Here is an 18684-nt window from a genome sequence, read left to right as displayed (position 1 = left end):
GTTCGATATTACTGTGTCATGACTGTCTCACCTCTCACTCACTTTTGCATGTTCCTGGAAAACAGAGAAAGTTTACATACTTCACCAATCAGCGTGCAGCTGTGAGACTCTGTTGTCCAATCAGAGTATCCTAACTGCAGGGACTAGTGGACAGAGGGATATAGCTAAACTCATACATGTTCCACCAGTTTGGGAATACATTCTCAGTCGTAACGCTTGTAAGTAACAACAACTACAACAACATCAGTATTAAACCTAGGCGATGATAACATCGGTAGCTTCGTTTTTCGATTAGGATACAGTGATCCATCTTTACAAACAGGACTATCTGAAGCGTGCACATTTTATCCCTCAACTCCATGACCACTATTTCTGTGCGAGACACCCATATAACTCCTCAGTAAGTAAGACTTAAAACTCGCAATCTCAAAGCGTGTTGGATTTTTTTTTTACCGTTACATTTTGTGGTCGCCAGTCCAACGAACTCTGCATACCAAAGTGTACTGGAGAAGCGAGCGGTCTGACAGGGACCGTGCCCAGAATGATGCGTCCTGCTCTGCCTCAGAACTATCCACGCGGCGGATTTCCCCTGGAAGGTAACTTGATCGAAAACTTTTGAACAAAAACGTAGCTAATTATTACATGTTTAAGAGAAATGGACACATCGCGTTTCTGGGTGTACATTAAAATTTTAAATTAATTTGTGAGAATTATAAAATAAAATGTTCTAAATATGTCATTTATGTGGCTGTAATTTGCAATAAAGTATATGTTGTTCCACGAATTTTGGGTGGGCCCCACGTTTCTTATTGAAAACAATAATATTTCATAAGGCAAAGCCAGTTGCTGCCTGATGAAGACTCTGAAACGTCAAATATTTGTCTTTTTTTGCCACGAGCACAAGAGGTCAGCAAATTATTGAATTATAAATATTTAAATGAAGGCTACTTCTTAAATGTTTAGCATAAGTTACCAGTATGTTTTGAAATGCTTGGTTTGTCGACTGAATTATGCTTTGCCTTTTTCTAATCTATATCTCCATATATGTGCTTCTCTTGCTCGCAGTCTCCACTCCTCTCGGTCAGGGCCGCGTGAACCAGCTCGGAGGAGTTTTCATCAATGGTCGCCCGTTGCCCAACCACATTCGACACAAGATAGTGGAAATGGCCCATCACGGCATCCGTCCCTGCGTCATCTCACGCCAGCTACGGGTGTCTCACGGCTGCGTCTCCAAAATTTTGTGCCGGTACCAAGAGACCGGATCCATTAGGCCCGGAGCCGTTGGCGGGAGTAAACCGAAGGTGAGCCCTCTAGATCAGGATGCTGATCCATCCGCAGTCTAGGACATCAAAAGTTGCATTTGGTGATTTGCACTGATGTGCTGTGGTTCCGACTCCTCAACTCCTGTCCCCGAACAACAGGTTGACTTCAGACTGAAAAATACTGATGGGTCTAAAGAGGTCTAAATCTCAGTAGCAACATTGTTGTGCTTTTCTTTGAGCAGACTGCATCTCCTGACGTGGAAAAGCGCGTTGACGAACTGAAGCGGAACAATCCTGGAATGTTCAGCTGGGAAATACGGGATGCATTGATTAGAGAGGGTATCTGTGAACGCAACAGCGCGCCTTCGGGTAGGCCTACGCGTGCGGCTGCGTGCAATCTCAGCAATTTCATGTTATTTCTTTGAAACTTTTGAAATGCTTATTATTGACTCATAAAAGCTTGGACTATGATTGGAAATGCTTGGATTGGAAACGCACATTCATTTTAATTATTTGTAGTGCAGTAAATTTCACATTTCCATTTTCATTTGTGGTGTGCTGTTGTATTTAAAGATTTTTATGTTTTTAAGATTTAAAATCAAACGGAATGGCTAAGCAAGGGTTAGAGCTACTTTATCTCCAACTCACGTAATTATTTATTTCTGATGTATTTCTGTGGAATAGTGAGCACCATCAGTCGACTGATGCAAGGGAAACCCGACGTTAGGGGAGATGACGAAGATGGAGACGAAGATGAAACGGAGAAGCGGGAACAGGAGGAGCACGCGCGCAGGGCCAGACACAGCATTGCGGGAATCCTGGGTGATCGATGTGAGTACAGTTTTGCTGTGAATTATTATTTTGATAGTTGTTATTAATATGTCCCTTTAAGTGAACTCATGGGAAAATCTTCACAATTGTTTTAAAGAATTGGAACAGGTGCGCAACGTTCCATTAATAACCTGTTCCTTTACATCAGTGCTTCCCATTATGGAGGACCCAGATGCTATACGTTTCCTCGCCGGTGACTATATTTTGTGAGAAATGGGAACTCTATATCTTAAACAAATGAAAGTTCATTTTCGATTTGATCTAATAAAATAATCTGCACCATCACCATTGTCACCATCTTCAACAACAACAAAACTATTATTATTATTATTATTATTATTATTATTATTATTATTATTATTATTATTACGGATGCTAGCCAATATCTTATATTCAAACAGGATAAAGAGAACGGTCCTAATACTGTGTTGTGGTACATATTACCGCAATACTACATGTGGGAAAAAGAAACCAAAACTTGCATATACATTATTAGGCTAACCTATTTGCACAACAGTGCTTGAGCGCTCAATCGGGCTCTTGAGCATGAACTTGAGTGACAAAAGCGCGCGAGTCCATTGAAACTCGAGTCTTGCCAGCACGCGGACAAAAGCTCGCAGCTCTTAAGCAGGGCTACGCACACAAAGAAGAAACTGCGACTTTTTTATCAGTCAGAATTACGGAAGAGAAAAATCCATTGGAAAGACGTATACCCAGACAGATGAATTATTCAAAAAAATTTTAAAGGAAGTTTAGACTTGAAATGGCCGCGTTTCACAAACAATTGCTTTTGGGATCTTGGTACATTTAGACTTATTGCAATACAAATTTTTATATTATGAATTACCATTCATAAGTGTTCATTTAGATTCTTACATTAGACTATTTTGAGGGGACAGAAACAAAGCGATAATGTGATAATTAAGAGTTATGTTGAAAGTTACAGGAGATAGACCGAGAGGCTGTATACTGCAAATAAATTCTCCTATTTTTATTCGACCGGTCGTTAGGCTATATGCTGCGATCTCATTAAAATAATATAATAAACACATTTGTTACAAATAGGCCCCTTCATGTTATCAGCCTTTGTAATGATAAACTAATGAGATAACATCTTGTCCTTGCGTGACTAATCTTCGTGAATGTGATTCGGGTCTCCTTAATGCTCTGTTAGTGCCGCCGAAATTATCTAAATGGTTCTGATTTTCGCGCAGTGTCACATACAGCAACGTTGGGAGTTTATTAAAGACCGTTTGAGTCAATGGCGACCACTGTTCTCCTCAGCGAGACGTGCCTGGCCTCGAGCGCCGGTCACAATGGGGGCACGCCCTTCGTCATACGCGCAGCTACAATACCCGTCCGTCACGCATTGCCCTTCTCGTGCCCCAAGACCAAGAAAGAAATATCCTCGGGCAAATTAGATCGAGGTCTTTATTTCAGTTTACTTTCATCTACGAGTCGAACATGCCCCCACTCTTCTCTTTCACTCCCGTTTCTATTTTACCCCGAGGGACATATTCGTTTAATAATTCTGCTGTGGCACGTTGTCCGCTGGTTCCACTCCGAGAGGCTTTTCAGACAGGCAAGTTGAGTTCAGTATTTACGATGCACGTCTGGATCGGCTGTAGTCTTATATTTAACCTCAGTCTTCCACACACTCTCTATAAATCGCATCAACTACGTAGAAGCTCGTAAAATGTCACATTTTCCTTGAAAGTGTGCTTTCCAAAACAAACCACTTGTTCGTTAATACGACGGATTTGTGACCGTAGTTAAGTATAACTTTATATATAACCTTTGCGTAATAAATATCCAGATATAACTAATAATTGGGAAATATTTTAGCTTCGACATCTTGCCCATACAATGCAGTTAAACCCAGACTTTAGGTTGAAATCTTTTAATTGTATTAGGACCAGAGTGGTAGTGCTGAATGGTTGATGTTGTACCATGGAGTGTGCAGTCAACAGCTCATAATCCAATCTCAGAAAATGCACACACACACACTCTAAAGAGAGAGAGAGAGAGAGAGAGAGAGAGAGAGAGAGAGAGCGAGAGAGCGAGAGCGAGCGAGCACGAGAGAGAACTAGTGTGATGTGATTTTAAAATGTTAGAACCAAACAACCAGAGACCAGATGACAGTGTGTGCTGAGGTGGCCCTTTCTGTGTATATTTTCTTGTATTGATTCATTTCAGGCCTCAACTGTGAGGGAGTGCATGAGAGAGAAACAAAGAGAGATGAGTACAAATAGTAAATGGGGAACCCCCGAAATGATAGCTGCCCTAGCCAATAGACAGTGGAATGTAATAGCTCGGGTCCAAGCCTGCAGGCACTTCAGATACGGGGGGTGGATGAGGGGGGACAGTAACAGAAAGGGTTTTATTGAAAGGAAGGGTATGAAGAATAGTTGGGAAATCTCTGGAGTGAAGTAATAATGATGTGATGATGATGATGATGATGATGATGATGATGATGGTAGAATTAATAGTGATCAGGGATTTTGCATCCATTTGAAAAGTGGACAGAAAGCCACTATACAACCACCATAATTACAGCTTCCTGTTTTTTCCACCAATATCCCCGTACCTGTAAATTAGGTGTGACAAGTAATCCGGTTCTATAGTTTTTAGGTAACATATAGAACTTATACATTTAATTAAAATATAGTAAGTAAAATTAATTTATAAAGATAATTTTAAACAACAGCAGTTGACTTAATGCCATGCTGTAAACAAGATAAAATGTTAGAACTAGATAATCAATAAATATCAATTAGCTGACTCTGGACAACAAAATTTGAAAAAAAAAAAAAAATCAATAAAATTGTTTCCCAAGATAAAATAGGTGGACCTTGTAGTATGTTTTATGCTGAATTCATTTTTTTAGATCTTTTCTATCACATATGGGTTTTAAGTGATAGGGCAATTGCATTTTACATGAATTATATATTACCTATTCATAAATAAGGCTTTTATAGCATTTAAAAAAAACCATATCTAAAATGTACAATAAGGATTTTTGCCTATACTTGACCTCAGGACTATACTTGACCTCTTCAGTGTACAGCAGTAGTCTGCCAACACAGAGAGGATCTACTTTCAATAGTAATAAAATAAATAAATAAATATAACATTAATTAATATAAATTATATCAGTAAAAAACAAATTTAAAAAATGCTAGTGTTGAACTGTGTGTTTTATGTTTCAATTTAAAAAATGGTAACAGATGAGCCATTCGTAACATTTAGAGGTAGTTGGTTTCAGTGTCTCAGTGCTACAACCACTGAAGTTCATTCACCTCTCAACTGAGATGGAGAAGTAGCCAAAAGGAACTGAACTGAAAACGTCAGAGACCTAGAAGGACTCCAAGGGTTAAGCAAGTGTTCACTGTAGGCTGGAGCTAGCCCACAGAGAGCTTTATAAACAAATGAAAGGATCTTAAACTTAAACTGGATCTTGTAATAAACAGGGAGCCAGTGAAGAGACGCTAGAACTGGGCTTGTGTGAGCGCTTAGTCCAGCAGCTACATTATGAAGTGTCTAAAGGAGAGCTAATGACTTATTTAGTCCTGTATACGGAAAATGACTATAATCAAGTTCATCTAAAACAAATGCCCAATTTACTTTTGCTATTTTGAAAAGTATTGGTTTGATTTTTGAAATTGTTTTAAGTTGATAAAAGCGAGCCCGACTACAGACATGATTTGCAGGTCAAATTAGAGGTCAGGATTAGAAATGTAATTGAGATTTTTCACACATGGCTTTGCATATAGTGAGAGTGCTCCTGGGTCTTTTGTGTGATTGGGAGAGTCAAAAACAATGATAGCTGTTTCATCTTCATTTGGTTGCAAAAGATTGTTGATCATCCACCTTTTAATATCCTCCAGACATTTTAGAGAGGAGGTTTATTGGTCCTTTAGAGGCAAATAAGAGTTGCCTGTTATTGGCATAACAATAAAATTATATTTTATACTTCCGAACGATGTTACCCAAGGAAAGCATATACAATAACAAAAGGATAGGTCCTAATCTTAAATGGTGGCAGACTCAGTAGTAGCCAGTAGTGGCCACAAAGGAAAAACAATTACCAACATTATCTGAAAAGGTTCTTCTACACATAAAATTTAACCCAGTCTAGAACTGTTCCGGACAGTCCAATGATGTGCTCAAGACATTCAGTAGGACTGTTGTGATTAAAGGCACTACTGAGGACTAATGGGGTGAGGAGAGCACAGTTTTCATAAGGCAGACTTTGCTGAGGAGGGCTTTAAAACCAGACTGAAATCTTTCAAGGATATGATTTGTAATCAATTGAGGGCACAGTTGTGCAGGAGTGTCCTTTTCCATAATCTTAGAGAGAAACTGCAATCTTGAGTTGAGCTGAAAAGTACTGAGGATTCCTGCATCAAGATTTGATTTTTGAATGTGGCTGTTGCACAAGCCAGAATTCTAAAAACATACACACAAAAACAGTAGGCACTCAGTTCACGCTCAAGTCCTTGGTTCAATAGTAACACTAACCATTAACCTGGTTAGCAAGTCAGATCCTACACACATTAACTAACAAGCTATTGAACTTATGTCTGTAGCAACCTGTGTCTCTGGATGCAGAACACAAACCTACAGCAGAAACTTTGTCCTAATGTTTACAAACGAGAAGCTATAATGTCAGTGCACTATTATGTTAGTTTTATGTTAGGTTACTTTTACATTATGTTACAGCACAGCACATTTATAATTCACTCCACATGGATGACTGACCCAGTACCTTTTACAATTAGGGTCTAACTACATAAATTTACATTTACATTTACATTACATTACATATACATTTAAATTTACATAAACTATCTTATGTTCCTCACTGACATTTTTACTAAATCTTTCTCATTTATAGTTTCATACAAGAACATTTACAAATTTCCACAACACTTTCCAAATGTGTTGCTTGACAAAACACTGTTTGGGAGAGAAGTATGTGTTTGTACGTGTGTGTGTGTGAGTGTGTGTGGGTGTGTGTGGGTGTGGGTGTGGGTGTGTGTGGGTGTGGGGGTGTGGGTGTGGGTGTGGGTGTGGGTGTGGGTGTGTGTGTGTGTGTGTGGGCAGGGGTACCCCTTGTGTCCCATGCCTGTGACGTCTCTGATGATGAGCACGCTGTCATGGCTTCAGAGATTATAGACTGAGAGAAGCTCATGGTTATTAATAACTATTATTATATTATCATTAACTACTATTATTATGTGTCACAGACAGATATATATATATATATATATATATATATATATATATATATATATATATAGTTATTTATTTATTAAATTATGAATGACTTTATAAAGATAAACTTAATGTTCTATTTTATAGCATATGTGTGCACCAGGGTGAGGGTGAGATTACTAGCTCTTAACCCTCAGTAAAGGAATGCTAAACTCCCTGAAAAGTGCAGCAAGTCTTTTTTTCACTGGACCATGAGTGGTTGAGACAACATTCATTAATCCATCCATTATGCTTTTTCCTTCTTCACGTGCTACCCTAAACTGTTATGCCATTCCTCAAAAATAAGGAAATGTCAACCATGAGGGGGAAAAACCCACAGAAGGAGGAGGCAGTATTGAGAGTGAGTCGGGCGTAGCGCTGGCTCAGTGTTTTTGGGACAGCTGTAGGGGTCAGGACTGCTCTTTAGGAAGTCAAGTGCCCCCCCAACCCTCTCCACCCCCAGCCAGCCCCCAGCTAAAAGCCTGAGGGGCAGATGGACTATTAACTGTCACTCATGCTTTCTGCTGCAGGCATCTGCTGGAGTCCTATGCACTGTTTAATACACTTGGGGAGTCACTCAGCCACCCGCAAGCTGAAAAAGACCACGAATAGTCTCCCGCCCTTCCAAAAAAAAGGGGTTTTTTCAGGCTTTTGTGTGTGTGTGTGTGTGTGTGTGTGTGTGTGTGTGTGAGTGTGCATGTCTGTGTGTGTGTGTGTGTGTGCGTGTCTGTGTGCGTGTCTGTGTGTGTGTGTGTGTGTGTGTGTGTGTGTGTGTGTGTGTGTGTGTGTGCGTGCGTGTGTGTGTGCGTGCGTGTGTGTGTGCGTGCGTGTGTGTGTGCATGCGTGTGTCTGTGCAAACGCGTGTGTGTGTATTTAAAAGGGCACATGTCAGAGCGTCTATTAACCCTCTTCATTACCTGTCCCCTGGGGTAACAGAACTGGCCCCTGGGATAGCAAAACGGCCCCCACTCTCCTACTCAAACACTCCTATGCTGATAAAAACACACATATGGTCTGGGCTTGACTTTTCCTGCTGGGTTTTAAGCCTGTTTGCCAGAGAAGACGTATGAGCACAAGCAGCCTCTCCATCTCTCACTCCCTCTCTGCCTCCTCATGTCTCTCACTTCCAGGTTGGCTTGCACACTTGGATGCACACTTTGCTACATCCACCTGTTTGCCTGTCTGTCTGCCTGTCTGTCTGGCTGTCTGTCTGCCTGTCTGTCTGCACCCATGTCTGTGTGTATTTGTATATCGGTCCATTTTTCAGCATATTGCTGGATTTGCTGGTTTGATTGCAGTCTGTGTGTCTAGTCAGTATGGTAGTTGGGGACAGAGTCACTTTGTGCTGCTTGCTGTCAGGGTAGTCTGGGGGTAACCGAACAGTGAGACAGTTGTTTTGTGTGTATGTTTGATCTTATCGGCTGTACTTGAGAAATTAGGAAGTAATTTCTGTCTTTAACAGATTAAACATAATAATCTTTGCTGGTTTTATACACAGTCCCCCTGTTTCAGGGGACCATCAATAATATGACAAATTAAGGCATTTAAAAATATATATGTTTAATACTTAGCTGCAATGACTACCTGTAACTCCTGCAATCCACTGGCATCCGCAGATGTTCACTATCTTCACTGGGGATGATCTGTAATGTAATATCATTATGTTTCTGCTTGTTTTGGGTCTTCTGGCCTTCTGCTTTGCTCTCAGCAAGTGAAACACATGCTCAGTGGGTGAAAGACCTGCTCAGAACACTGCACATTTTGGCCCTGACTTGTTTTATTAGAGTGTTTCGGGCCATCATCCTACTGTAAAGTGAAGCACTGAACACATGTCTAAGACTCTCTTTTGGCCCACACACTCCTCTGTCCATTGTACTACATGTAGTCATTATCTCTTCTCTCATTATCCCAGAAGCCTAAAAGTAGTTGATTTTGACACGTCTAATGTATAATGTTTAGGTTATGAACCATTGTGCTGACACAGCATTAACTAAAGAAGCAGGCCACTGGCCAGTAGCCCAGTTACTTTCATTCACTTAAAATGAGTGGAATATGTATTAAGAAAAGGCTGTAATCCTAACAAGCAAAAGCAAAATGCACACAGTCTGAAACTGAAGTGGGCTCCCTGCACATTAAATTTAGAGTCATTGTCTCATTTCAAATCCAGTGTGCTTACAGCACAGAACCAAAGGAACAAAAACTCTGCCACCGTTTAATTTCTCAGAGACTGCATTGTATATGTGAGGACTCCATAGTTTTAGGGTTATGATCGCAGATATGGTTTGTATATGAGACTGTTGGGTTTGGAAAGCAAAATTGTGTTTGCCTAAGAAATTGAATTTGAGAGAAGAAGAAAAAGTGGGATGTGGATGCTTTTAGTGACCACACCGTTTACATAGCTGAGTGCCACACATACACACATACAGAACTGAAATGTCCGCAGGTTAGACTGCATATGCTCCTCCTCAGTGGGAGACTTAAGTCTCACTGGCTTTCACTGTTGCTTTGAGGTTTGTGTGTTTATAAAGCAGAGATCGGCACACTGCAGCTAAAGGAAACGTGAGATAGACAGGCTTCACTTCACTACTGTACATTCACTGGGTTGGCTAAGCTTACAGCTGACCAGAGCTGAATATGACTGTGTGTGTGTGTGTGTGTGTGTGTGTGTGTGTGTGTTTGTGTGTGTGTGTGTGAAGGTTAAAATCTCTGCTGTTTGTTTGTGCCTCTGTCTAAATAAGGACATTTTGGCTGTATTTTCAGGTATGAATGCATCCATACACACACACTGTAATATTCGGTGCATCTGTAGTCGCCTCAGGGTTGAAAAGATCAGTTGGGTTGGGGAGATTAGTGGAAGTTTACCAGCCCATCATTCTCCATGGCTCTTTACCCGTCTATGTCTGCCTCCAGTCCCCCCCCACCGGGCAGGTGATGGCCCACTCTGGAACCCCCCACCACCATGACCAATTCCACAGATGGAGCATGCAAATCAGCTCAACAAAGAGAGGGAGAGGGAGAGAGAGACAGAGAGAGAGACAGAGAGAGAGAGGGAGGACTCACTGCATAAGAAGAGAGAAAAAACTAATTTTAGTTTAAACCTGTCATACGCTTTCCTAGTTTTTCTTGTGTATCACAATGTTTTATTCGTTACAGTAATGGTGGGCCAAACTGGTCATTATACTGAAAAGCAGTTGAAAAGCACAATCAGGCAGGTTAGGTACAAAAAAGGTTTTCTTTGAATATGGTGTGCCTGGAACAGTGCTACAGTACTGCAGGTGCTAGGGCATGTTTCCTAGGCATCTTTACCTACAGCAATTCAAAGGAATACTCATAAACTCCAAGTGTGTGTGTGTGTGTGTGTGTGTGTGTGTGTGTGTGTGTGTGTATGTGTGTGTGTGTGAGAGAGAGAGAGAGAGAGAGAGAGAGAGAGAGAGAGAGAGTGAATGAGTGAGTGTGTATGAGTCAGAGTAACAGAGATTGTGTTTTATTTAGAGGATTGGTTTCTCAGATGGTGGTGGGGGCCTAAACTGTTGCTCTGTTGTTTCCCATCTCTTGAGGGAATAAATACAGTGTGACACACAGCCTCTACTTTCCCAGTGGGGAATTTATTGCATGCACGCACGTGCCCCTTGCATTCACGCATACACACACACACACACACACACACACACACACACACACACACACACACACCCACCCACCATGGATTTGGGGATGTTGGGGGATTGGTCTAACAAAGAAGACCAACCCCCCAACACCTCACAGTAGCAGAAATACAAAGAAACCATGCTGAAAACTGTCAAGTCAGGTTTGTTACCAAATTCACTCAGTCATTAAGTCCCCATTTGTGTGTGCATGTATGAGCTCTTACATCAGTTATCTATCTCTGTATTATTAAAGGGCCTATTCTTCAGTGTTTCAGTACCTGTTTTCAAATCAAAATCAAGCTCACATGCACGAACCTTTATTAACTGTGAGCAATAGTGTGATGTGTGTCTGTGTGTTTGTGTGTGTGTACATGTATGTGTACTATAGGCAGCATGTCTGACGAGGGCTCGGATGTAGAGTCGGAGCCAGACTTACCACTGAAGCGTAAACAGCGTCGTAGTCGGACCACTTTCACCAGCCAGCAGCTGGAAGAGTTGGAGAGGGTGTTCGAGAGGACTCACTACCCTGACATCTACACTCGTGAGGAGCTAGCCCAGAGAGCCAAGCTCACTGAGGCAAGGGTGCAGGTACACACACACACACACACACACACACACACACACACACACACACACACACACACACACGCACGCACGCACACAAAAAATATCTGAACATTTGGAGCAAAATGTTCTTAGCACAGACAATCAATCACCAATGAATAAGTATAGTTGAATGTACACATACATGCACACAGTTAAACAACAATTCCACTTATAGCCCACTTTTTTGTTGCAAATACTAAAAGTATTATAGAGCACATGTATGTGTGAGCCTCATTTCGAAACTTACCGTTTGTTAACTTTCATAAGTGTATTAGTGGCTAAAACAAAATTAGGAAAGAATCAGATTGATAATATCAGTCTCTTTGTATACTTGTTAGGTCTGGTTTAGCAACAGACGAGCCCGATGGAGGAAACAGGCAGGAGCCAATCAGCTCATGATGTTTAATCACCTGATCCCTGGAGGATTCACACCCTCAGCCATGTCCAGCCTGTCACCCTATCAGCTTTCAGAAAGCCAGTACGCGCCCACGAGCCTTCCTCAGGGTAACGCCCAGATTACAACAATGGAATTTTACTGGATGTTTTTAAATGCCTAAAGATATTAATTTATGCAGTTTACACTGCAATTGTGTGATCACTAGTAGCTAACTGAGCAGTTAATGCAGAGGTGTTCAAAGTCCTGGAAGTCTGGACCATATAAAAATTCTACCTGCCCTTTGCCTTGGAGGCAGATGTAATGAAAAAGCTACTTAAAAATGTAATCAACTGTTCAATTATCTACCAGTGATTACAACATCCAGGATCAGGTTTGGTTTCGAGGGTCAGAGATGACCACTGCAGTACACTGTAGTATATGTATTGAAGAAAAGAGTTTATATAAAAGTATGCAGAGTGACAATAATTATATCTGTACTTTGTTCGAAGATTCCAGCACAGTCTACAGGCCCCAGCCCCTCCCACAATCATTGCCCCCATCTTCAGCCCACCACACAATTGGAGGGGTAGATCAAGAGGGTGGAGCCCCATACTGTCTGTCAAGTCGTCATGGTTACACTCCGTATTCAGAAGGCTTTGCCACTCACAATGGCCACCACACTTCAACTATCAATAACAGACTATCCTCACAGGTAGCGCACACAGTCACAATCTCACACACACACACACACACACACACACACACACACACACACACACACACACACACACACACACAATTAAGAAAGCAAAGAAACACTAGGCTATTTTTTATTTTATTTATTTATGAACTGCACCTATATGAAATTCTAAAGTCTAGTATAAATGTTGTAAATAGTGAAACAGCCCCAGTGTTTTTTTGGAAGAAAAGCAGGTGTCTGCTCTAATGAACTGTTCAGGGTGTGCTCTGTTGAATGCTGTAGTGAAAATTCTAGTGAGTGCTTATTGTGTGCTGTAATGACTGCTCTAGTGAATTGCTGTAGTTAACTTTCTAATGAGTGCTTTAATGTGTGTTTTAATGAGTGCTTTAGTGAACACTGTAGTGAACATTCTAGTGAGTGCTTTAATGTGTTCTAATTAGTGCTCTAGTTAATGCTGTAGTGAACATTCTAGTGAGTGCTTTAATGTGTTCTAATTAGTGCTCTAGTTAATGCTGTAGTGAACATTCTAGTGAGTGCTTTAATGTGTTCTAATTAGTGCTCTAGTTAATGCTGTAGTGAACATTCTAGTGAGTACTTTTTAGTGCGTGCTTTAGTGTATACTCTAGTCTTTGCTCTTGTTAACAACTCTTTTTGTAGTCTCGTGAGGGAATTTCTGTGTAATCTAGAAAACATGTCAGTGACTGCTCCAGTAATCATTCTAGAATATGCTCTAGTTTTTGCTCTAGTGAGTGGTATAGTGAGTTATGTGTCAGTATTAGCACATTAGCACATCTTTAATGCACACTAACCACTTTCCTGCCCTGAAAGATGCGGTGGTTGACATCCATCTGTTTTCCATTTTTAAACGAGCATACTAATAGTGGAGTGCAGGTGTTACATCCCCTGACAAGTCAGCCTAAGTTACTGTGTGGGTGTTTGTGTAAGTGTACATGGCTCAGGCATGTCTGTATTGTTCTTTGGGCTCATATAGATAGCTCAAGAGCTTAAATCAATAACTTCAACATTATTCTTTTCTTTCTATTTCATTATTTCTTTTATAATTAGTTCTTTGAAATCACATACCCACACTCCCATCCCCACACACTACTGCAGGATGGGGAAAAAACCTTTCCTAATATGGCAGGATTGTGTGCTGTCTCTCACTGGCGTGTGTGAGTAGAGGATGGAGAGAAAGCGAGAAGGAGGTTACAGAGAGAGATGGTGGTAAGAGAGAGGGAAAAGAACAGAGGGAAAGGAAGAGAGTTGGTGTGTGTGTGTGTGTGTGTGTGAGAGAGAGAGAGAGAGAGAGAGAGAGAGAGAGAGAGAGAGAGTAGATCCATCAGGCTGTTATGCATGAGCTCCATGAAATTCTCTGTTTTAGTTGCTGGTTTCAGTTGGTTTAGGTTTCCTCTTTAAACCAGGCAACTCCAAACTCTGATAATTTTTTGAGAAAATGCTTCTGAGACACAAGAAATGCAACTCCAGCCATATTCATCTGTGGGGAAATAGTTTAAGCAAGACCATATGCATGTGTTGTGTGTGTGTGTGTGTGTGTGTGTGTGTGTGTGTGTGTGTGTGTGTGTGTGTGTGTGTGTGTGTGTGTGTGTGTGTGTGTGTGTGTGTTTCTGTGTGTATGTACTTTTATAAGAAATGGAGACTAAAACAGGTCATATTATCAGTGCCTATGTGAACATAACAATACGTTTACTTTGATAATTTGCATTTTGATAGAGAAAAGGAGAGAGTGAGATAGTTGTGCCTTGTGTATTTAATTATTCCGAAGAGTTATTTTATGAGACAGAAGTGCCTTGTTTCAGGACTTCATTAGACTGGGAGACAGGCTACATTACATTTTAATTGATGTTTACAGAATATTACTTTTTTCCTTTGCCACTAAGTTGTATTCAGAGATAAGAACCATTTTTGAACACAGCATGACTATAACATAAAACAGCATTTTCGAAGTCTGTCTGTCTCCTTCTCTTTCTCTCCCCCCAAACACGCATACACACAGGTCCCGGGGCCAGATTCTTTCCCAAGAATCAGATAAAATGATCTCTAAATTTAATTATCTCTCCTTTAATCAATTGCAGGTCACATAGATCCCACTAGATACAACCATATGTGTGCTTGTGTGTTTCTCTGTCCATGTATGTGTGCATGTGTGAGACCAAAGACAGGAAAAGAGAGTATGAAAGGTGATATTATCTGACATTATCGGTCTGCAGTGTCCTTATCTATTATTGGTCTGTTTGGATTACTTTTATTTATGCAAAATCAGACATCCCAGACAAATATTTTTTCATAGTAATTTTGACTAGATAAAACAACACAATTTCTCTCCCTCTACCTTCTCTCTCTCTCTCTCTCTCTCTCTCTCTCTCTCTCTCTCTCTCTCTCTCTCTCTCTCTCTCTCCATAGGTCATGGGGTTGTTGGCTCCTGGAGGCGTTCCCCACCAGGCCCAGGGTGAGTACACCCTCTCCCCGCTCTCCGGAGCCCTGGATACGGGTCCTGCCACGGGCTGCTCTCCGCGTGTGGAACACGTGCCCAGTGTTGGCCCTCTGGGGCCTGGCTCACAGCCCTACTGCCCCTCTGCCTCCTACACCCCAGCCCCCTACCGGCCAGAGCACAGCGCCACCTACCAGTACAATCCCTATGCGCAGAGTAAGGTCAATAGCCACGCTTAACAACTTACAGTCCAAGTATTCCAAAAAAAGGGTTTGACTGTCTTCTGTGTCCTCATACCTGAAACCTGTTTTTTTTCTTGTTTTACAACAGCTACATTTTCACTCTTAGTATAGTGTTTTGTTCAATGTTGTTTCTTGTTTTATTTTTTACAATACATACGTGTCAGATGTGTAGAAATGTCTGTTTTTCAAATTTATACTTCCTTTGTCCTTTGTTTTTGCTGTTTAATGTAGGCGCATATATGTTTTAAAACAGACACACACACACACACACACACACACACACACACACACACAGGATTTTTATTTCATCGGAATGGCAGACATTTGCGTTTGCATTAATGTTTTACAGACATGCATTTAGCCTTCAAAGAGATGTCATATGTTTGATTGTAATTGAGGCTTCTGAAGTTTCTAATTTTGGTCAGCAGGGGGTGACCCATCATTCTTGTCCTTCATAACAAACTCTCTCTGCACTCTCTGACATCACACAAGCTGTCCAATCAGACTTGCGTTATGCCCTTCACCTCACCTCGCAGCCAATCAGCTGCAGCATGACATTAGGAATGGAGAAAAGATGATACATACAGTACACACACTGAGTTAATTGCTGTATGTCAGTGATCTTCCTGCTCTATTAAGTTGCTGCTTGGTTTTTAGTCAAATGTGGGTGATATTGTGTGTGTATGTGTATAAGGCAAAATATGGGGCTTTGTGAATGCATATGCCTGTGTGTGTTTTCATCTATGTGCATACATGTCTTTGTGTGTGAATGTATTTTTATGGCTATGAATGTGCATGTATGTGTGTATGTGTATGTGAATGTGTTTATATATGTGTGCGTTTCATGTGTGTGTGTTTCATGGTTGAATAATATCCTCTGGCAATGTCAGGATTAGAAACAGGTGTGTAGGCAACCATGTCACTGCTCACTCTGCTCCCAGCACACACTCACCTGCAAGGGACCCAAGCCAACTGCTCTGCTCTGGGGTTCAGGCTGCACGTGGCCAGTACTGTATTGGGGTTCAGGCTGCATGGGATCAGTTGTATATTGAGGTTCAAGCTGCTATAGGTCAGTACAGTACTGGCAATAGTATTACACAGGGTTAGGGCTGCTTTGGGGCCCAAGGCCCTGACACCCGTGACTCTTCTTCTCTGAGGTTTGAGCTGCTGTCACCACCTGAAATGTCACAGAGGCATGAGTGTGTTCCAGAAAGTTTGATCTTTTTAATAAACCAGAGTGTGATCAGACTTTTTACTGATGCTTCATATCTCCAGTGAAGAAGCATATCAAAACTGTAAGCAGGATCACTGCTTATTATCAGTTATCACATGGTCACAGACTGTCAAATATCTTGTAACTTTCGTCAAAATCATAGGTCGTGGTGGGGCTTCACTGACTGTCAGAAACACTGTCTGCTGATTAAGGTGGCACTCTGTGCTCATGCCTGCAGCACAACACAGTCATAGCCTCGCTGCCCTGTGGTAAACTCTCAGCTCCAGACTGCTGAAGACACCGGGCTCCTCTGGGTCTACACAACGTGTCCACATCTTTAAACTGTCCCTTTGCTGAGGCTCCTGGAAAATGCATTCCTCCTCATTTCAATTACTCTAGGTTAAGTTAACTGCATATTTGGCACGTATTTGTACAGCCAAAGCAAAGTAAAAAATAAGCATAAGCTCTAAACGTGATATTTCATGTGCTCTTGTATATATGGGGTTACAGGCAGTAGTTTTCCATGGACTGCTGAGTAAAAGTTGGCTAAAATGGAGATGAAGTTTATTGGTGTGGAAAAATATTGCTTGCAGGCCATGTTTAGAATATTCTCACATGTATTTATTTGTGTTGCTCAGTTTTAAAGCCTTTTTGTGCACAAATCCAGTGAAGTGGCTGAGTGCCTTTCCTATTTAGTCACTCAAGGTCTTCATGTTATTCACAAATTTAAATCATAACGAAAAATTTAAACAAATACATTTAATTGAATAACTCAATCTTTCAACCATTTGTGAGTTTAAAGATTAAGACGAGCTTTTGTGAGTTTATAGATTAAGGATTGATACGTCTCTGGTTTTTTTTAGCCTAATTTGTTTACAAATGCACTCAGTAGCACTAATGTCCCAATCCAAAGTGAACCATCATTAATGATAGTTGCTCTCTCACCTTATACTCTAATTTTCTCTCTCACTTTCTTTTCTCTTTCTCTCACTCATTCATTTCTCTTGTTCTCTCTGCAGGGTCCCTGCACTGTCTGAAGCCTGAGATCGCTTGAGCTGATTGGCTGTACTACAAGAACTCTGTGGCAGTGAACCGGAGCATGGCTATGTGTGCCCCGCATTCAGGATGCTCAAGGGAACAAGTGGAAGTCGGAACGTCATGATGTAATCTTTACTGAAGAACACTGCCCAAGTTGGGGCGTGGTGTCATACTGCCATGGTGTGAGCAAAATCATCACACACACACACACACACACACACACACACACACACACACGCAGACGCACGCAAATAAAGAACTTGGATATACATATAGACATACAGCTTTGACTCGGTGAGGATTGTGAGAAAACAGAAACACAGAACCTTCTTCTAGAACCTTCTCTTGAAGAATTCCTCCAAGTCATGGTTGCTTGCCAGACCTCTTCAAAAGACGATTTGTATGAAAGACTCTGATGGTGCAGAGATTTAATTAGTCAAAGATGAATCAGAGTGCAATATATAAAAATGTAAGTCTGTATGTGAGCACTATGTAAAATGGAATCAGAACTGTCGCTGTGGACAGACTCCCTGACTGCCCATGGTTGGGGGCCACTGTGCTGGGTCAGATGGAGACACCACTGATAGCAGTCGCCCCATCCCCGTCTCTGGGTTGAAATGAAAGCAGACGTTTGTATGATGTAAAACAAAGCGAGTGCTGGATTTGATCCCCCCTCAGTTCACCCACATGCTTTAAATAAAAGACAAATGGCAAAAAGGAATGGCTAGTTTTTGTTTTTAAGATGGCTTAAAAACCACTCTTTTCTTTCTTTCTGCACATTCTGTCCTGTTTTGTCGTTTGTTTTTTCCCCTTAACATTGTTGCTGTGAAACAAGAGGTGCATCTTGAGTCCAATCAGGATCCCAGCTGCAACCTTTCCATGGCCAGATTTCTAAATAATAAAGCTCCCCCTAGCCAGGTGATGAGATGATGAATTAATCCATACCGTTTTTATTTACGTCCCTTTTGTCTGTTTGCTCCGATTTCACTGGTGCTTCCCGTTGCTGCTGTTGTCTGATAGTACATCTGACCTGGGAGAATATCATGCTGTGAAGCACACTGTGA

At 41.2% G+C, this 18684-nt stretch overlaps 1 protein-coding gene across 3 annotated transcripts; it reads left to right on the top strand.

Moving 5' to 3' along the window:
- Positions 1 to 208: 208 nt before the first annotated feature.
- On the top strand, positions 209 to 18332 carry pax3b (paired box 3b). Of its 3 annotated transcripts, XM_081700422.1 has the most exons (10): positions 209 to 400; positions 476 to 596; positions 1066 to 1301; positions 1505 to 1631; positions 1947 to 2093; positions 11385 to 11584; positions 11941 to 12106; positions 12488 to 12690; positions 15100 to 15343; positions 17602 to 18332. In XM_081700422.1, the coding sequence occupies exons 2-10, from the start codon at positions 542 to 544 to the stop codon at positions 17634 to 17636; spliced, it is 1413 nt and encodes a 470-aa protein (XP_081556548.1). In that variant the 5' UTR covers positions 209 to 400; positions 476 to 541; the 3' UTR covers positions 17637 to 18332. The 3 variants fall into 3 exon arrangements, with proteins under 3 accessions (XP_081556548.1, XP_026867960.2, XP_026867959.2); XM_027012159.3 differs by having other exon boundaries at positions 209 to 596; positions 15100 to 15145; XM_027012158.3 differs by having other exon boundaries at positions 209 to 596.
- Positions 18333 to 18684: the final 352 nt, after the last annotated feature.

Source organism: Electrophorus electricus, chromosome 17, assembly GCF_041902795.1.
Source record: "Electrophorus electricus isolate QZ-2024a chromosome 17, ASM4190279v1, whole genome shotgun sequence".
NCBI lineage: Eukaryota > Metazoa > Chordata > Actinopteri > Gymnotiformes > Gymnotidae > Electrophorus > Electrophorus electricus.
Note: the sequence above shows the minus strand (reverse complement) of the source record. Positions and strands in the feature narration are given on the sequence as shown.